Raw genomic sequence first — 21,334 nt, 5'->3', positions numbered from 1 at the left:
CCCGCAGGTTCAGCGCCGTTTTCAGCCCCATCCTGAACAGGAACTGTCTCGCCTTGAGGCGGCGGGGATGCGCGGGAACACGCTGTTGCTGCGTCCCTTGGCTCTGAAAGCGGCGGCAGGCACGGCACAGGCAGCAGCGGAGCCGGGAGAAGCGGCGGAGCATCGCTGTTGCTTAGCAACAGCTCAAGCACAGGAAGTGCTGTCTCTTCTGCCTTCTCCGACGCTGAGCCGGAAGCTGGAGACGCATCCTCGTCGTTGCCTAGCAACAGCTCAGGGGGCGGGGAGGCCGGTGAAACCGCGGGCGGGACAGCCTGGAGAGGCGGAGACGGGATCTCCTGGAGTGACGGCTCTGGCAGGACCGGAGAAACATCAGAGACCGGTGCCGCCCCCATGTCTGAAGGCGGAGTCTGAGAGGCCGGCGCTGGCTTGAGCGGCCACTCCCATCCCCCCGGAGAGAGAGAAGGGGGGGAAGGAGAAAACTCCATCTGAGCATGCTCCGGAGCAAGAGTGAAAAAAACTTCTTCGCCCAGCGAAGTTTCAGCCCCCCCCGCCGCGAAGCAGGGCGGGGGGAAAAGCCCAAAGTCATCACCCACCGGGTCTTCTGCCAAGGAGGGGGGAAACGGTGCCTGGCCATAACAATTAGAAATCCATTGGAAACAAGCTGCTCTGCGTTTCAGAAGTGGGAAAAGCTGTATAAATGCTGGGTAGATAGAAGGCAGGACACGTCCCTGGCTCCAGACGAACTGGAAAATGGAGTCCATGCACTCCCAGACAAAAGCATCTAAAGCGTACAGGACATCAGTAAAGAACCCAAAAAGCTTTGCCCATCTAAAAAATTTATAGAGATCTGTTTCTGACAAAAAGCAACCATCTTCTCTAGACCAATGGTTCCAGAGGGCTATAAGTTTCTCCTCTGAAGGGGAGAATTGAATCTCTTCTGGCAAGGCATGTGTCTGCCATACAAACAGCCACAAGCTACGAAGGGCTGGTTCATCAGGGATAGAAAAGCCCACAGTACCTTTTGAAAGAGTCCAGCTTGCTCTGGCCAGCTCCACAGGTCTGCTGCTCTTTTCCATCATCTTTCCTGAAGGTTTTCCAGAAGAAGGTTCTCTTTGTGGTCAGCCTTGGCTGTGAACTCTGTCCAAATCAGGATCTTGAGTTCTTCAGCTCCTGGCTTGAATCCACTTCTGTGGTCGCTTCAAAGCAACCATCACATGCTACACATACAGGATTTTTACCCAGTGCAGCAATTTTGCTCCTCTGGTCTTATCAAATTAATTTTTGCTCTGACACGAGGGGTCACCAGATGTTACAGCGCCTGAGTGGGTCGCTGCTGGTGAGAGAGAGACGGTGAATCTTGTTTCTTGATCAGAAGGCTGGATTTATTGATATATGATATAAAATGCATTATAACTGTACTAAATAGAATAAAGAGAGAAGTTGCAGATGCTTGCTAAGCTAAGAATAGAATAGAAAGAATCTAAAACAAAGTTGTGCCCAGGGACTCGGTCCCCTGGCTTGCTCTTGTGATTGGCCCTCAATTATAAACATACAAACATGAGCCAATCAAGGTGTCCCTGTTACATTCCACAGCAGCTGATAACAACTGTTTACATTCATCTTCTGGGGCCTCTGGCCTCCCAGAAAATGCAGAAATCTGAAAGAAAGGATTTCTGTGAAAAAATGTCTGCGACACACTGCCAAGGCTGCTTTGGCCAGGAGGTATCCTCTGAAGTGAAAGGTGGCCATGTGGATGCTCCCACCTGGGAGAAAAAGAAGGACATCAGGGGGAACATGTGAGAAATCAGAGGATCAGGAACAGCCATAGTGGGGTGTTGGGTGTGGCAGGTTATATGGGAGCCCTGAGGTGGCAGGTGACACGGTGTCAAACAGATCATAGGGTTGTTAGGGGCCAGGGTTGTCCAAGGATCATGGTGGGCTTAGGGGTGACAGGGGTCAGGGGCTACCATGGGGTTGACAGGGGCTGACAGGGGTTCAGAGAGGGAGTACCAGGGAGGATCCTGGCCCCACCTGCATTCAGCACACAGGGTCTGTCTCAACAGCACTGCCTTTGGTGTGGAGGGACAGGATCAGTACAGGGGAGTCCCTGTCTCTGTCCCTGTCCCTGTTCACCCCTGGCAGTGGTGTTCCTGTCCCTGTCTCCCCCCAGATGTGGGGATCTCCATCCCTGTGCCCTGTCATGGGCCTTCTTATCCACATGCCCGCAATCAGTGTCACCAGATTTGGTGTGCCCAGCATGGGGTGTCCTGATCCCCAAACTCTTAGTGAGTGTCCCCACTCCCTGTGCCCTGTCATGGGTCCCCTGTCCACAGTTGCTGTCCCCAGCACTGGGTGTCACTGTGCCCCCACCTACAGTGAGTGCCCACAAGACTAGGTATCCCGGTCCTTGTCCCCAGCTGTGGATGTCCTTGTCCCCCCACTCACAGTGAATGGCCCTGTCCCCCATCCGTAGTGAATGTCATTGTCCCCTGTGCCTTATTATGGGTGTCTCCATCACCCCAGGCTGTCCCTTGTGCCATCACCTCACAGCAATGCGCAGTTGTATTTGCTGTAGGTCCCGGAGGATCGGAGAGTGATCCATGCTCTCTTCCCATTCTGGGTGACTTTGGTGACCTCAAAGGTTTCGTATGGAGGGATCAGCACCTCACGGTTGCTCAGATAGAAGGAAAAAGCCTGGATGTCCACGCCGTGGCACGTTTGAACCTCAAATATGGTATCTGTTCCATACTTCTGGGCAACCTCTTTGCTCAGTGATGTCGATGTGAATTGACCAAACCGGACCTTCTGACCACGCCGTGCCTGGAAACGGACATCATGCACGCCCCGGAACACCAGGCGACACTGCCCGTTCTGAGCCTGCCTCAGTTTCACCAGAGCCTGGGTCAGCAGGAAATGCAGCATTTTGAAGTGGAAGTTGTTCCGGTATTCCTGGCGGGAGTGTCCAGCCGTACGCACGGCTGTGTTGAAATCCTTGTAAATGTCCTTTGTTGAGTAGGCCATGACAGCAACGGCCTGGGCTGGAGATGCCAGAGGGGACACATGGGAGCCCCTCTTGCGCCACTCAGCCTCGGCCTTCACCCAGGTCTTGGCAAAGAGAGGATTCTTCTGAAACTCAAATTTGTAGAGGGCTGGCAATGCCTTGGTCATGTCAGGGCCGCAGCCCTGGTACTGGTCATCGAAGGAGTCCTGGGCCATGTCCATGGGCACCACCTTGATGGCCACGGTGGCCATGGCCATTGACAGCATTGCCAGGGTGTGAGCCAGGAGGGCCATGGTGGTGAGAGGCCACTAGGAGTCGGGTGGGACACTGGGGGAAAAAGAGGGACACACTGAGGGGACAATAAGAGCACACAGGGTTACATGGGAAATGTTCCTCTATGAGGGGCTGAGGAGGGCAAATGGGGTCAGTCTGGAGCAGGGCTAGAGGGGCAGCTCAGGCCAGAAGACCTGAGGACACATCCTGGAATCCTGATCCCAAATTCTGGGGTCATTCCAGAAGTCCACAGTGTCCCTCAGAACCCCAGGACATCAATCCCACTCCCATGGTCCCATGTCCCCAACCACTGGTTCCCCCTAATGACCCCCAGGAACTTGATCCAAATTCTGAGGTAACTCCCTGTTCTCCCAGTAGTGAACTCCTGAATCCCATTTCTGTGACCCTTCAAGTGTTGTCTCTGTGCCCACTAGCCCCACAACCCCACTCCCAGTCCCATTTCACTTCCCGCCTGGTGTCACTCCAGCTCTCTGCAGTTCCCCAGGTCAAATCCTGGGAACAATCCCTGACATCCCCAGGGTCCCCTCAGTGCTTCACCAACTCCCTGTCTGAATCCCAGTCCTGTGTTTAGCCTTCTGATATCCCCCCAATGCTCCCCAGGAACTCATTCCTGCTACCATATCTCTTTAGACCACTTGTGACCCCAGGGCCCTCAGGAATCTCACCCAAATTCCCAAAGTCACCCCCTCACCCCCGCCCCCAGTATGCCCCTCATCCCTCTGCTGCAACACAGTCAAGCTCCCTGTCCCATGATCCTTTTGATGTCACCCCAGGACCCCAACCCAAATCTGGGGATCAACCCTTGTTTCCACAATGTCATGCTGGAGCTCCCCATGGCCCAGCTCTGCAACCCCAGTCCCGTGTCCCTCCCTCATGCCTCCCCAGTGTCCCCCACCACCTGATACAGAAATCAGCCGGAGTGAAATCCCTGATGGAGCTGGAGGTATCAGAAAGCCGGAATTCTTGATCAGCTCCGAGTCACAGCAGATCTCTCCTGGTCCTGCAGCTCAGGGGGGACATTGCCATGGGGTATTTATCCACCACAATTATAAATATTCATTACAATCAGCTTCTTATCTCATACAGAAACAGCACTTTCTCCAGAAATAATTTGCATGCCTCCACCTTTCTCTGGAAGTTGTTTCATTGTACTGGAAGGCCATAAAAATGGGGTCTCTGGGGGCCATTTTCACTGAGTGCCCCAGTATGCCAGATGACCTCACCTGGAATATTTGCTTTGAACAGGTGCTGCTCATTCTGCAACTTCGGCAAGATACAGGACTTGCCAGAAAAACCTCACTGGAGTTCCCTTTATATATGGGTTTCTCTATGGGCTCCAGTCGTGTTCATCCTTCATCCTCCATCCATTTTCTTACTTTTCATGCTTTTATCAGTCAGTCTTTAAGCTCTATGCAGTGCCTTCAGGGAAACTGAAACCTTCTATTTTATTTCTATCAACTGAGACTTCAGGTGACCTGTGCAGTGCTTTTCCAAACAACTCAATCAGATACGATTGGCCCAGGTCAATGTGGGCTGCAGCAGCAACTGTTCTCCTCATCCAAGAAATCCGGGAAATCCAATTTGGGACAAAAGATTGTGGTATACACTCTGCTCATCGTAACTGCAAGAAGATGTGGAACTAGGGGCAGAGCTCGATATGTTACATAGAGCTCCAGAACTCTCAGTGAGAAAAAGAGCAAACATTGGAGCTCACTTGCCATCTGCTTTGGGCATTGCTCGTGCCCATGGAGCTATATGGGAAGAAAGAAGTCAGTTATCAGCACACCAATCTTTGATTAAATATAAAGAACAAATATTGTTCCTTCTTGATTCCATTCAGCTGCCCAAAGGAGTGGCTGTACTACATTCCAGGGCGCACCAGCTGGGGGGTTGACAAGTATCTGTGGGTAAATAGATTTGTAATAAAGCTGCACAAGAGGTTCTGCAACAAAGCATCCTGGTGTTAATTCCTGGGAAATGAATTTCAGCTCCAGAGGTGAGGCCTGGATAGAGTTGGACAGATTGAAAATTGGCTGCTTATCTAAAAGCCCAGTATAAAAAGGGTGGTTACTCCCCGTCACCTCCACATTTATTCTGCATATCCGTGTGTTTACATCCTTTTCTTGCTTTTGCCAATCAGGCATTAAACTCTACCCAGCACCTTCAGGGGAACTGAAACTTTCTATTCTTTCTCTTATTTCTCACTGCCCCAGCACCTTAATCCTGCACCCACCATCCCACTAGCCCCTGGCCATCCCCTGTGCTGTCACCTCACAGGAATGGCTCCGTGGGCACGAGCAATGCTCTAAGCAGATAGCAAGGGAGTTCCAATGCTTGTTAATATTCTCACTTCCAATTCCAGAGCTCTTTGTACCATATCGAGCTCTGCCCCTTGTTCCACATGTTCTTGCAGTTACAATGAGCAGAGTGTATACCACAAATTTTTGTCCCTGATTGGATTTCCCGGATTTCTTGAATTTTATAGCAAAGGTGGGTTGTGAAAAATGACTAGATTAATTGGATTCTTTTTTGGGAGAAATTGTTGTCAATGTCTTCAAAATGGATCTTGATGGCTCCACAAAAATGAAGTTTGTCACTGAACCCTGGTGCTTTGACCAGAAAATTTCAACTCCAGAACTTGGAGAGATGGAATCATATAATAGATTTGATGTGACAGAATAATTAAACAGAATGTGAATTGACCAAACCGGACCTTCTGGACACACCATGCCTGGAACCGGACATCATGCACACCCCGGAACACTGGGTGACACTGCCCATTCTGAGTGTACCTCAGTGTCACCAGGGTGTCGGTCGCCAGGAAATGCAGCATTTTCAAGTGGAATTTGTTCTGGTATTCCTGGCGGGAGCACCTGGCTTCATGCATGGCGCGTTGAAGTTCTTGTAAATGTCCTTGGTTGTGTAGGCCATGAGAGCGATCGCCTGGGCTGGAGATGCCAGAGGGGACACAGGGGAGCCCCGTTTGTGCCACTCAGTCTCGGCCTTCACCCAAGTCTGGGTGAAGAGAGGATTCACCAGGAACTCAGAGTGGTTGAGGGCCGGAAACGTCATGGTCATAGCAGGGCCACCACGCTTGTACTGGTCATCAAAGGAGTCCTGGGCCATGTCCAGGGGCACCACCTTGATGGCTGCAGTGGTCATTGCCAGCAGTGCCAGGGTGTGAGCCAGGAGGGCCATGGCAGGGAGGATACTGGGAGCAGGGTGGGACCCTGGGGGCAAAGCAGGACACACTGAGGGGGCACAGAGGACACACGGGGGTACATGGGAAGGATTCCTCCATTAGGGGATCAGCATGGCCCCCGAGCACCAACCATAATGCCTTTAGAACGCAGCCATTTATTCTCATTTCCTGGGAGGCTTTTGACATTATCCTTAGTTCTTCTATGCAGTGAGTCTCTTTGTCAGTGACACGATTGCATCTGTTAAGTTTTTATTGATTGTGATCTGTACTCCATGTTTTGATCCTGTATTTAGTGGATAACCAGTAATAGTCTTAATAAGACATTAGCCTTACAGGTGTGAACTGCTTTAATTTTATGTTTTGCATAAAGAAAAAAAAAGAGGGAGATGTGGAAGACCAGACCACTACAGAAGCTGAACTTGGGATTTCTGCAGATCTTGTGGCCCTGGTACAGTGAAAACCATGAGATAGAAAAACTCAAGGTAAGATCAGAAGTGAAGACACCATGTCTGATCACTCTGGCCATCATGTCTGGACACTTCTGACATTCACGCTGACTGCTCTAACCAGAAAAGAGATGACAAGGATGCAGGAGGTTAAAAAGACAACAAGGACATTACTAGTGTAAGAAGGATAATAGAGAAGATTGTGTTTCTAAGGGGACTGGAGCAAAGAGGTCCAAGTGAAAAATTTCAAACAAACATAGTGAGCTATAAATCCTGGTAAGCTGGTGTAATAAATGGGTTTGCTTTGCTGGCATTGCAGAGTCCGTGTATCTCAATCCCCACACACCAGCTGCCCAGTCCCAATCCCAATCCTCTGTTTACCCTTCCAATGTCCCCCTGGTGCTCCCAGGATTTCATTTCTGCTCCCAGACTTTTGTTGCTCTTTTGTGACCCCAGGCCGCTCAGGAATCTCACCCAAATTCCTTAAGCCACTCCCCCACCCTCCACCCCCCTCACCTTAGCCCTCTTCCAGGCCCCAGGACTGTCACCCCAGGACTCCAATCCAAATTCAGGGACCAACCCCTGACCCTGCAATGTCAGCCTGGAGCCCTCCATACCCCCATGCTACAATCCCTGTCCCATGTCCCTCCACAAGTGCCCCCTGGTGTCCCCCCAGCCACTGATATCTAAATCGGCCAGAGTGAACTCCCTGTTGGAATTGGAGGTAGCAGAATTCTTTATCAGCTCAGACTCGCAGCACATCTCTCCTGGTCCTGCGCATCAGGGGGAATTTTGCCACACAGAATCCATCCATCCTAATTATACATATTTGTCAAAATGGGCTTCTTAGCTAATACAAAAGCAGCACATTTCCAGTAAATAATTGGCATGGCCCTGCCTCTTTTGGGAAATAATTTTTATTGTCCTGGAGGATCATAAAAATGGGGTGTTAGGATGTGGGTTTCACTAAGTGCCCCAATATCTCAGATGACCTTGCCTCCAACTTTGGCTTTTGTATTGACTGCTCCTTCTATGTTACAGAACTTGCCAAAACCCCTCACTGGAGTTCTGTTTATCTCTTTCTCCACAGGTTTCAGCAAACTGCTCTTCTGTGTGCACATTTTTACATCCTTTTATTGTTTTTTGTTTGTTCTTCTTAAAGCCCTATACAGCACCTTCAGGAGAATGCAAACTTTCTATTCCCTCTCTTATTGCTCAGCCTCTACGACCGAAATCCCACAGTCCCAAGTTCCCCCAGTTCCCCCCAGTCCCACTCCCCACTGCTCACTAAGTTGCTGCCACATCTCAGATACCACTTGGGGCCCCCTGTCAGATGACATCCTTGTAGGCACCTCGAGCCTGGGGATGCATCGCCTGGGGGAGTGCCTGAGTGACTTCCTAGGCCTTGTTGGTGTGGCAGGACAAGTTCTCGAGCCCCAAAAAAGGGATCCACCAACACCAGGAGATACCTGAGCCCATGTTGGCATCATAGCTCAGAAAATCCATTTGCCAGTAATCCCCAGGAGTGTTTCCACTTCCAATGATGCCTGAAGGTGATGGTTTTGAATTCAAAGAGTTCTTTTGAAAACATATCAGGCATTGCTCTGTAACAGACCTGATGGTTTTGTCCTACAGACACAGAGGATCTGATGCCACAGATCTCTCCCCATGGTATCGATTCCCCAGAGCTTTGCTGGTGCTTTTCTCTTTTACAAATTGCAGCATCAGTTCGGCAGGGCCTGACCTGGTTATTGGAATTTACCTCTCACTTACCCACCCACCCAGCGACCCTGTTTATTATGGGCTTTTAGTTAAGCAGCCAATTATTAATCTGCTCAATCCTATCCAGGCCTCACCTTTGGCAGTGAAATTCCTTTCTCAGGAATTAACACCAGAATGCTTTGTTGCAGAACCTCTCGTGCAGCTTTAAGGCAAGTCTATTACTCAGAGGGATTTGTCAATCCCCAAGCTGGTGTGCACTGGACTGTAGTACTGTCACTTCTTTGGGCAGCTGGGTGGTAGCCAGGACACCCAGGGCCTGCTGCTTTTGTTGGTACACAAAAAGCTCCAAGGAGAGGAAATCACATGAGAGATGTTGACCCTAGGGCCATCTTTGAGTTACCGAATGTGTGTCCTTCATCAGGAGTCCAAATCAAAGGTCATTCTGGGGCCTCCTGTGTGGGAGAGACCTCAGGCCATCTGTGGGGCGCTCTTCAAAACAACTCGACATCAGCCAGGATTGGCAGAGATGAATGTGGGCCACAGCATGACTGTTCTCCTCATCTAAGTGGCCCAGAAATCCAAGCTGGGACAAAGGTTTATAGTATATACTCTGCTTACTGTAACTGCAAGAAGGTGGGGAACAAAGGGAGGAGCTCGATGTGTTACAAAGAGCTCTGGAATTGGCAGTGAGAAAAAAAGCAAACATAGGAACTCACTTGCCATCTGCTTTGAGCATTGCTCATGCCCATGGTGACATATGGGAAGAAAGAAGTCAATTAACAGCACAGGGATCTCCAATTAAATATAAGCAAGAATTATTGTCCCTCCTGGATTTCACCCAGCAGCCCAGAGAAGTGGCTCCGTGTCCCTAGGACAAAATTTTCAGGTCTGTTACAGAGCAATGCCTGATAAGTTTTCCAAAGAATCCTTTGAATTCAAAACCATCACCTCCAGGCATCACTGAAAGAGGAAACACTCCTGGGGATTACTGGCAAAAGGCTTTTCTGAGCTAGAACGCCAGCATGGGATCAGGTGTTTCCTGGTGTTGGTGGATCCTTTCTTGGGGTTCCAGAGCTTCTCCTGCCATACCAACAAGGCCAGGGAAGTCACCCAGGATCTCCCCCATGCTCAAGGTGCCTACAGGGATGTCATCTGTTAGGGGACCTCAACTGGTATCTGAGGTGTGGCAGCAACTCAGTGAACAGTGGGGAGTGGGACTGGGAGGAACTGGAGGGACATGGGATAGTGGGATTGGGGTCGTGGGGAGTTAGCAATAAGAGAGGGAATAGAAAGTTTCAGATCCCTTAAAGGTGCTGGATAGGGGTTAAAGATGATTGAGCAAAAAACCGTAAAAGGATGTAAAAGTGTGTACACAACAGGGCAAAGATGGCTGGAACGTGTGGAGAAAGCAATAAAGGGCACTTCTGTGAGGGGTTTTTGGCAAGTTCTGCAACACAGAAGGGCAGCAGTACCTGCTGAAAGTGAAAGTTCAAGCTGAGGTCATCTGGCATATTGGGGCACTCAGTGAAAACCACACCAAGATCCCCTATTTTTAGGACTCTCCAGGATAATAATAGGACTTCCAGGAGGAGGCAGAGACATGCAAATTTTTTCTAGGAAATTGAAATTTCTGTACTAACTAAGGGACACATTTTAATGAATATGTATAATTATGATGCATAAATACCCTGTGGCAAAGTCCCCCCTGAGCTGCAGGACCAGGAGAGATCCACTGTGAGTCTGAGCTGATAAAGAATTCCAGCTTTCTGATACCTCCAATTCCATCAGGGAGTTCACTCCAGCTGATTTTGGTATTAGGTGCTGGGGGACACTAGGGACACATGGGGCAGGACACAGGGATTGCAGACATGGGGGGACACTGAGGGAATCACAGGGCTGGGATTGGGGTAATGGGTGTTCTGGGGGAAAGTGAGGGGGAAAAGGCTTGGTGGGGGTGGGAGTGGGGCGTGGGGGGACTGGGAGACACTGTGGGGACTGAGGGTGATGCCTGGATTTGGGTTGAGGTCCTGAAGTGACACTGAAGAAATTGTGGAATGAAAGTGGGATTGGGGTCTGGGGATGGGCTGAGGGGGACACTGGGGGACTGAGGGAGTAACCCCAGTTCTTGGGTCAGGGTCCTGGGGGTGTTGGGGGAGCTGTAATCATGGGAGTAGGATTGTGCTTCTGGGTGTGCCATGGTACTGTGGGATTGGGATTGGGGTTCCTGGGGGGCAGGGGGACTTTGGGGAGTGTCACTATTGAGTTTGGTACAACTGCATGCAAGTGGCATTGCACTCCAATTTACAGTGGGATAAAAGCAAGCTTTATTAGAAACTTGACATATTTATAGGCAGGATCATTCACCCAGAACCTGATTGGTTCTTACCAACACCTCTCACACCTCTGGTTAATTAGGAACAACACCTTCTGATAGAATATCTTTCTATAAACGTCACGTACAACATTCCACATGTTCACAAATACCAGGTGCACAGAGTGAGATAAGAATTGTTTGAAGTCCTTCTCTGGGTGTTCTCACAGCTTTCTCCAGGAGGATGCTTGGGCAAGCTGTTTCACTCTCTGACAAAGGTGTCGTATTCACAGGGGAGGCATAAGTAACCACAGGATTCAGGATCAGGGACTCCAGAGATTTCCAGGGGTCTCCTGGCCAGGAGTGCCTCCCTTCCCCTTGGGCTGACCCAAATCCCCTCCCCAGACCCTCACTTAGGAACCCTCTTCATGTCACCTTGGTGTACCCACACTGTCCTCCATTGACTCCTCTGTGTCCCCTCTGGGTCCCCAGTGTCCACACAGGTCTTGGTAGTCTCTCTCCGCCATGGCCCTCCTGACTTGGACCCTGATGCTGCTGGCAATGGCCATGGCCACTGCGGAAGTCAAGGAGGTGCCCCTGGACATGGCCCAAGACTCCTTCGACAACCAGTACCAGGGCTGTGGCCCTGCCATGAATGCAAAGCTGCCACACCTCAATGGCTCTGAGTTCCAGAAGAACCCTGTTTTTGCCCAGGCCTGGTCTAAGGCCACAGCTTAGTGGCAGAGTCGGGGGTCCCCTGTGTCCCCTCTGTCATCCCCCGCCCATGCCATCGCCCTCATGGCCTACACGATGGATGATCTGTACAAGAAGTTCAACCTGGCTGTGCGCACAGCCAGGCGCTCCACCCAGGAATATCGGGACAACTTCCACTTCAAAATGCTGCATTTTCTGCTGACCCAGGCCCTGGTGACACTGAGGGACACCCAGGGACCACAGTGTCACAACGTGTACTGGGGGGTGCATGGGCTCAGGTTCAAGGCAGAGCACGGTGACATCGTCTGGTTCGGTCAATTCACGTCAGCGTCACAGAGTGAAATAACTGCCGAGTACTTTGGGATAGACACATTGTTCCAGGTGTACACATGCCACGGCAATTCTCCAAGTATCCTGGTGAGAAGGAGGTGCTGATCCCACCCTTTGAGACCTTTGAGGTCATCAAAGTCAGCCAGGAAGGGGACAGTGCATGGATCCATCTCTGCTCCACTGGGACCTTCAGCAAATACAACTGCGAGTGGCTGCAAGGTGACACCACAGGGGACAGCCTGGGGCGATGGGGACACCCACTGTGGCCATGGGGACACCATGATAAGGCACAGGGAACAATGAAACTCACTGGGAATGGGGCAGGGAATGGGCACCTGGAAGAGCCAAAATGAGAGATGCGGGACTTTAGGCGGCTCTTCAAAATGCAGTTTATTACATCCATGATGTTACAACAGTCCAGGGTCATGGGTGACAGAGCCTGTGCCTACAGCTGTCAGCTCCAGCTGCAGGCAGGTCTGGAGACCCATTTCTTTTGGTTGGAATGCATTCTATACTTTTCTTTTGGTTACAATGCATTATATACTTTTCTTTGCTGAGCATCTTAATACAGTGGAACCAATCTATACCGAAACTTTTACCTATAGCCTATCATAAGTACTATAATTACCATATTCATGTTACTATTCTCCAATCACTAGAAGTTAGTACATTACAGTTTAAGCTAGAAGATGTTTTTCAGTTTTCTTGCAGTGGAAAGTTTTGTGATCTTTTCTCTACTTGCAACATTGGCAGGCTTGTTTGCCTGTGCTATTTTTCTCTTTGGTAAAAACATCTTCTTGTTTGAGGTGGGTTTATCCTTTGCTCTAAGCCATAAGAACCCCTTCTAACTAACATGCTGTTTGCCTCCTTAGTTATCCAGTAAGACTGGCTCAGCAATTCTTTTCTTCTATATCAAAACTTGTTTCCATCTCTATTCCTTCTTCAGAATCTACATTCAAAATCTTTTTGCTAAGTATCCATATCGGCGAGACTTTCTTGTCAAACTTTCATCCTTCCCAACAGGCACCCAATCTGGGTGTGAGGACAAGGACAACCAATGCTGGGGACAAGGACAGGGAAACCCAGTGCTGGAGACACTCACTGGACGTGGTGAGAAACAAAGTGCTGGGGACACCCACTGTGGCCGTGGGGACACCATGATAAGGCACAGGGGACAATGACACTCCCTGGGGGTGGGGTGACAGCAACACCCAGTGGTGGTGAGACCGTGTATAGACAGGGGACACTCATGACAGGGCACAGAGGGTGGGGAAACTCACTGAGCATTTGGGAACAGGGACAGCCCATGCTGGGGACACCAAGTCTGGGGACACTTGTTGTAGGCATGGGGACAGGAACACTCATGACAGGGCACAGGGATGGAGATCCCCACATCTGGGAGGGGACAGGGACACCCTGGCCAGGGGACAACAGGGACAGGGACACAGACAGGCCCCCACCCTGTTTTGCGGAGAAAAGAAGAAACCTCACAACTTTATAAAAGTTGTAAATCTTGGTATGTTTATTACGGAGCCGGACACATGCAGAGATTGCTCTCCTCAAAAAGGCATGCGTACCTCTGAGAACTTCAGATCTCCTTTTATCCCCCTCTCAAAAACATATGCATACAGTTTCACAATAGGTTCATACATATTCATTTTTATGGGTTTCGTGTGACTTTTACCACTAGTTCCTTTTTATCAGAAAGAATTCCGAGGTCAGGCTGACTTGCCCTTACAGCAGTCCCTGTCTCTCTCTATCATCTTCTGTCTCCTCCCCTTTATCTCTGTCCTTCACTGAAGTAACTTACTGAACTTAGGTCTTGCAGTCTGGCTAAATAACTACGATTTCTAACCACAGACTCAACTCAAAAATGTACATTTCACCTAAATTAAAATGGATTGTATCCTGGAAAACTTTCACTTTGCTTCATTCCCCTCTTTCCTAAAAGGAGGAAGTAAATTCTTTTACTTCATACAAATTCCTATGACAACAAGTGTACTTTAGTGCTTTACCATGTACGTTTGATAATGGATAATCCTGAACTTATTCTAACTAATATTAACAAAATTACAGTAGGATGACACAATTTATTAAAGATTCTATTTGTAGTTGGTGACCACCTAAAGACCACATCCCATCAGTGATGATCTGCATTTTGTTCTATTCTTTGCAGAATTCTAGTTATTTCTTTTGTATCATGTTGGACAGTAATTAAGGTTTTCTTTCCACTTTCTTGGATTTCCTTCAAGATTTCCAGTAGGTCTTGGTGCTTAATTAATTGTTTTACTAATGTAAAGTCCATCCCAATAAGGGTAGGTGATAATCTGTGTTACATTGTGTAATTGGTTTTAACCAGCTGGTGGGATGTCACTGGGGCTGAGTACAAAAAATCGCACCTGATAATCTTAACAAAATTACAAATACAGAAATTAGAATGATTTCTACTATACAAAATAACATCATTGCTATCAATTTTTACAGCAGCACAGGCAGTTCTCAGGCATACACACCTTTTTCCAGTATATACGAGCACAGTTTTCTGGTCAGTGACTGGATGAATTTCAAAGTGACAAATACTCTGTTCAGTGTCTAGACACACATCTTGGGCATTAATAGTATTGCTTTCACAAATGAATCCCATCTGCTCTCTAGTAATGCAGGATTCTAAGTTTACTGTTTGCCACTTTTCATTCATCTTTTGTGCCCACACTCTGTGTTCTGAAGGATAGAGTATTGTTTTTTTCATGGTTTAATCTTAGGGCAATGATGGGATGGATAACATAAACAGTGGCATTACATATGGTAAGCACAAAGGCAGTGGCCACATTAGAAGCAGGATCATAGGTGAAATTCACCATAGTCCACCAGGATTGAAACTTCCTTTCAAAATCAATGGCATTATCCCAAACAATTCTTTGAATTTCAGCTGGAAAATTACCTTCACCCCTTTCCCGTATGATCAGAGCTGCTGTTGTTTGCATCTATAACTGTGCTTGTATACAACTGAAAACTAAAGACACATTATCTTGAACTGTACTAAGTGCTTCTACTATTAACTTGTGGTCTTGGTCCCTGGCCTTTTCATACTTCCTTACTTTGGCAGTACTTTTGAAATCTGTCACTGTCTAGTTCCTAATGCCAATAGAGATGACTGTAAGGGCTGCTTCAATTTTGTTAGGCTACCTGCTGCAGTGGCCAGTTTATTCCCAGGGCAATTCCTTGCGTGGAAAAATAGAAAGAATGGTTTACTTACATTTGGAAGTTTCAAAGCTGGAGAAACATGAGGGCACTCTCTAGCTGGTGAAAGGCCTGTATGGCATCTTTTGTCCACTGGAGATCTCTGTTTCCATCAGCAATAAGAGCACAGAGGGGTCTGACGAGCAGTCCATAATTATAAACCCACAGCTGGCACTACCCTGCCATGCCTAAGAGGGTTCAGAGTTCATTCATTGTCTGAAGTTTCGGGGTTTGGCATACGGCTTCCCTGCCTTAAAGTCTGCTGCTCAGCACTCACTTCTTACCACAGGTAGATTACCTTCTGTTTCAATACCTGTGCCTTTTTCTTTGAGACTCTGCATCCTTGGAGTCCTAGGAAATTCAAAAGGCTTACCGTCAAGGCTTCTCTCGCTTCCCTCGTCCGAGTAGCTACTAGAAGATCGTCCACGTACTGCAACAGCCTCCTTTCCTCTTGTGGAGCTTCCCAGGACTCTGGGTCTTTGCAAGCTGTTCTCCAATTGGAGTGGGGAATTTTGGAGCCTTCAGGCACATGGACTATGTGAGCTTGTGTTTGAATGCAAAAATTTTCTGGCTGACTTCGTGGATAGGGAGGCAAAAGAAGGCATCTCTTAAGCCTAAAACAGTGAACCAGGTAAGCTCAGGTGTTAAACAAGTTAGTAAAGTATATGGATTTGCTACCACAGGGTATAAATTCTGTGTTATTTTATTGACAGCTCTTAATCCAGTACTATCAATTATTGGGCTGATTCCTTCCTTATCTTCCTTTTGAGGGTACTACTCAACTCTCACTGGTTGTGTTCTTTCCTTAAGCTTGATTACCATGGGGGGGCATTTTTCACTCTCCCTGGTACAGCAGAGGCCCATACCCTTGAAAACACTTGAAAACACTTATTTACTTATTTTAATATCTCCTTACTAATGTCTTTCTTAATTTCAGTGGCTGTTAATGTTAAGCCTAACATCTTTATATCATTTGCCTCCTTTCTCATTTGAGAATGTTTAGCAAATTGAGCAAATTGTACAAAAGCTTCTAAGTACACATAGTACACATGTTACTTTAAAGGTTTGCAGAAGTATGCCTTCTCAGACTGGCCAGTTGTTTAATTGTTCCCCACACTACAACATAAACATTCTCCACAGGTACTAAGGCTTTATTTAAAACTGAATATATGGCCCTTGTGACGACTAAAATTCTTCCCTTTTGGGGAGATCATCTTTATCCTTCCTCCCTTACCTTGGGAGGAGTCTTTAACGAATCATATGTACTCATTTTTCTAACTGTAATCGCTTTGCATTTCAGCATGATAATCTTTGCTTGACTTCATACATTGCGATCTTATGCGGTATGCTGAACAACACGTTTGATTTGTTTTCTCTTTGCCTTGTTTTCCTTTTCAAGGGCCAAGACCAGAGGGTGGTCTGATCTCATGGTCTCTTTGCCATTCTGGGTGATTTCTTAAAACAAAAAGACATATCAGCATACAAAAACCCTATCCCATTTATCTTCCCATTTTAAAACAGTATTAACTCCAATGAAGTGTTATAAATCTTTTTATTTTCTGAGCTGCTCTTACTGGCAACCTCTCCAGTGAGCCCCTCCTAAAAGGGGCTAATTTAGGAACCTCTTTGCTCTGGTCAGTTCTCATTACCTCTTTCTCCTTGCCCTATCTTGCTTCCACCCAAACTTCCCTTTACAAAGATTCAGAGTAGTTTCTCGGTCTTCCTCCTACACACACAGAGCTCCAGGTGGCATGTATCAGATGCGATTTCCACACACGAGCCTTAAGATCTTAGGTTCTGAATCAGCTTGATCAGAAACCTTTGATTTACACTCAGGGGCATGTGCCCTGACGCTTATTAGAACAGCAATACCAGCGTTTCTCACAAACACCGCACTGCAATAATACCTGCACATCCAGCTTTTGCCCACAGGGCCTTCCCTTGTTCCCTGGGGAGACAGGGCAGCCAGAGCTGTCCCTGTGCTCAGGGAACAACCACTGTCACCTCACGCAGCGTGCCAGCCTCTTGATGCACCAAAGGCTCTCCAAAATTGCCTGCAAAGGCAGGCTGTTCTGTTTGTTACAGAGAACTTTAAATCCCTACAGCAGGCTGTTCCCAGTCCAGACTTGCTATGGTAAACTAATTAATCTCTTCTATCTAAACTCTGTTTTACAAAATATCAGTCTTTTCTAGTTCTCTTCTTGCACAATCTAATTAAGCACTGTGTCTACTTACACTTGTTTTACTGCCTTGCAAAAAGGCTGTGCTTATCATAGCCGAAACTCTGATATGCCCACAGACACAGACACACATGCACCCCCCCCCCCCCTTATCTCAAATTCACTAGAGCCAAGGCTTGAATTGCTGTGAGGGGGAGAATTCTTGGAATTCCTTTAATTTGCTTTATCGTCCTTTACACAGAAGGACTATGGTATAGTGATTTATGCTAAATCACTATTAATAGTCCTATATTTATAAATATAAATTACTATACCATAGTCCTTCTGTGTAAAATGCTACTCTTGTTGCAAACAAAATCTGAAAATCTCCACAAACACTGCTATACAATCTGAGAATCAAATTGCCACAATGCAGTGGAAGAAAATCACCACACAAAATCACTGGGAAAGGGCATATCTCTCAGAGTGCCCACTCTTCTCAACACAACACAGCATACCATAATTCAGCATTTAGTCACATCAGTTTTTCCTGGACACAATCAAAATAACAGAACACAGTCTAGAGATCAAGTCCAAACATCCAGGGCAAAGGAACTCTCTGAGCTTGTACTCACGGTTAAAATGTACCAAATCTACACAAATCACTACATTTAAACACAATAAATACCGTCACTGACTTTCCTCCACTCGCTTCTCCGCGGGGCACTTCTCTCCCTGCCCCCACAGCCTGCTGCAGCTGGCGCCTCAGGCCTCACTCGACTGCTTCAAACATGGGTAGTACTCATGCCCCCGCACTGTAGAGCACTGTAGATCTACTCTCTTTTATACACCATACACTTATACGCTTGCACGATTACAAACACAGTGCACTGACCACACAATGCATTAACCATAAAGCAACACAGTGTCCGGACACCACACACACACACAAACAAAACACACGCGGGCTCAGCAGTTCTGCCCCATCCGAACAATGTACCCCCAATACACACATACATGGGTTCACCCGATCCACCCCTAGAGTCGCTAGCGGTCTGCCCTATCAGAACAATGAACCCCGTCTCTACTGTAGCTGCTCCATCAGCTGTACCCAGACGTCTCTGAGTGATTTACTCCCTAGCTTTCTTTTCCCCCCCGGGGGCCCTTCAGTACATACCATATCTCCCTCCAAAGCCAGCAGGTCCTTGTCTGTCCTCGCAGGAGGCAAGTCAAGACAAGCGGAGCCCCACCAGGAAAAAAAATCCTAGGGCGCGCCTTGGAGGTCTGTCTATCCCCTCTGCCCCTGTGGGGACAGAGAACTCCCGGCTTGGCTCACCATAATGTTTTGCAGAGAAAAGAAGAAACCTCACAACTTTCTAAAAGTTGTAAAGCTTGGTATGTTTCTTAAGGCGCCAGACACATGCCTTTTTGAGGAGAGCAGTCTCCGCATGTGTCCGGCGCCGTAATAAACATACCAAGCTTTACAACTTATAGAAAGTTGTGAGGTTTCTTCTTTTCTCCACAAAACACCCCTCCCCCTCCAATTTCAACCCTGTCCCCCCTCACCAAAGACAGTGCTGTGGGGACAGGCCCTGAGTGCTGGATGTGGGTAGGCCAGGAACTCCCTATGGAACTCCCTGAATCCCCTTAACCTTTGTCAAACTTAGGACCACCATAACCTCCCTGACCTCCCAGGCCCCTGTGCCCCCTGTGCCACTCCCAATACCCTGTCACCTGTCACCTCATGGCCCTCATCTCTCCTGTCATCCGTAACCCCCCCATTATGGCCGTCCCCAACCCTCTCACTCCCCACACGATCCCCCTGATGTCCGTCTCTCTGTTCCCCAGGTGGGAGTGTCCCCAGGGCCACCTTCCACCTTGGAGGACTCCTCCTGGCCACTACAGCCCTGGCAGTGGCCACTGGGATCTTCTGAGCCACAAGACCACCACAGCCTCCAAGGTCACTGTGGTCACTGTAGCAAGCATGGCCACCATGATCACCTCGGTCACCATCATCACTGTGGCCTCCCCGATCACCAAAAACACCAGGACCCCCAGAGAAACAAGGCCTCCAAGGCTATGAAGGCCACTACAGCCACTCTGGCCAGCATGGTCGCAATAACCACCAAGGTCACTGTGGCCACCATGGTCACCTAGAATCCTTCAGCCACAGACACCGTGGCTCCCCATACTATTTTGCAATGCAATTGTATTAAAAAAAATGAGTCAAAAGAATTCTAAGAAACAAATCTATCAAAACTAGCAAAAAGTGACCATTCTTAAGCAGGGCACGCTGTCACTCCCCACAGCAACACTCATGTCTCTTTCTCTCAACCTTGAGGAAAATCCTGAGGGAGCATCCCCATCCTGAGAGAGGAACCTCACACACATTTCATTCCAAGCAGGAATAGGGGAGAGGAACCCCTGTCAGAGAGGGGATTAGATGTTCCCAGGGTCAGATGATGGACAGCCATGCCCAGCTCTGGCATTCACCCTCAGTTGTCAATTCAGGGTTGGTGATTTGGGGTGGTTTTAGCCCAATTTAGCACCCAAATCAGCACAAAAGCCCTCTAAATGCAGCCCCAATGGCCACAAATGGGGCATTGTCCCTTGGCCACTTTCCTGGAAGAGCATTCTGCCACATTTTTCAGTTCAGGGGGACCTTAAAGGCTGGAAATTGTCAGGTTCAAGAGGGAAGGGCAGGTCCTGTCCCTTTTGGAGGGACAGTCCTCAGTCTCAGTCCAGGCTGGGTGGGACCTGCTGAAGCAGTTCTGTAGAAGAACCTGGGGGTGCTGGTGGACACAGCACTCTTGATGTGCCTCCCTGGGCAGGGCAGAGGGGCACAGGCACTCCCTGCTCTTCTCAATGCCCCCTGGACCCCTCCTGGCCCCAAGCCACACAACCAGCTCCACTGGTCATTCAACAGCACCCTCAGGCTCATTTCCAGAGCTGCTCCAGCAAGTTCCCACAAGCCTGAACCGACCCTGGGGACTGTCCTTCCCAAAGGGACAGGACCAGCCCTTCCCTTTTGAACCTCCCAGCTTCTAGGCTTTAAGGTCCCCTTGTGAAGTTCAGGATGTGGCAGGATGCTCTGCCTGGAATGAGACAAAGGGACAATGGCCCATTTGTTCCCTTCAGGGCAACATTGAGAGGGGTCTTGTGCTGATTTTGTTGCTAAATTGGGCTAAAACCAGCCTGTCACATGCTGTCCTCAAGGACGGGTTTTGTGATAGTTTGTGGCCTTTTCACATGTCTTGGTTTTGTGATGAAGAGGCTTCTTACATCTCAATCTGCCTGTCATGGCGGTTGCAAACGGGTGAGAGGGGTATTCTGTGGGGGACCACCCAAAACTCAGGAAAGGTTCTGCCAGGCTGAGAGGTGGGAACTCTTCCAAGGCTACTGTTGCAAAAAGGGCAAGGTGGCCCCTTCTTCTTTTCATTGGGTTCAGTGCAGCATATAGCAAACACACCTGTGAACAATAGCTTAGCAAGTCAGGAACTTATGCTCAGGTCTCAGAGTTCTCGGCAAGGGACTTTCTGCAACAGGGCCAGAAGTTTCAGGCGAGGGTCTTTTCTTCAGTGGTCCCCAATGACGATTGCGAGGCAGATGAGAGGAACTTTGGACAGAGTCTCACAATGTTTTATTTTAGGAAATGAGGTGCTCTGCAGGAAAGGCGTTAAAGGAGCTGTAGCAGATACACCAGGCGAGCCAGAAACAAATTTTGGTAAATTTTGATAGACCAGGTAAGAAAGGATCAAATTTCTGATTAACATTTGGTGCACCAGGCAAGCAAGGATCAAGTTTCTTATACATTTCTTATATGGCAGATGAACAAGCAGCACTTTACTACTACATCAGGCAAGGCAGCCAAGGAACATTAGCAGGTGGCTGTGACATTGCCACTCTCAAACCCCT

General features: G+C 48.4%; 1 protein-coding gene and 1 pseudogene across 1 annotated transcript; one reads left to right on the top strand and one right to left on the bottom strand.

The window, feature by feature from the left end:
• Positions 1-2,544: 2,544 nt before the first annotated feature.
• Positions 2,545-3,300, bottom strand: LOC128949068 (NAD(P)(+)--arginine ADP-ribosyltransferase 2-like). The gene has a single exon (XM_054293873.1). The coding sequence runs from the start codon at positions 3,292-3,294 to the stop codon at positions 2,545-2,547; it is 750 nt and encodes a 249-aa protein (XP_054149848.1). The 5' UTR covers positions 3,295-3,300.
• An 8,201-nt stretch (positions 3,301-11,501) lies between these two features.
• On the top strand, positions 11,502-19,502 carry LOC128949067 (erythroblast NAD(P)(+)--arginine ADP-ribosyltransferase-like; annotated as a pseudogene).
• The last annotated feature ends 1,832 nt before the right edge of the window (positions 19,503-21,334 follow it).

This window comes from Melozone crissalis, unplaced genomic scaffold (assembly GCF_028551555.1).
Source record: "Melozone crissalis strain CALT ecotype California unplaced genomic scaffold, PUWL_Pcris_2 ptg000195l_1, whole genome shotgun sequence".
NCBI lineage: Eukaryota > Metazoa > Chordata > Aves > Passeriformes > Passerellidae > Melozone > Melozone crissalis.
Note: the sequence above shows the minus strand (reverse complement) of the source record. Positions and strands in the feature narration are given on the sequence as shown.

What these genes read in the sequence shown, in the direction of transcription:
- LOC128949068 (XM_054293873.1), bottom strand. Translation starts at nt 3,294, where the DNA reads ATGGCCCTCCTGGCTCACACCCTGGCAATGCTGTCAATGGCCATGGCC.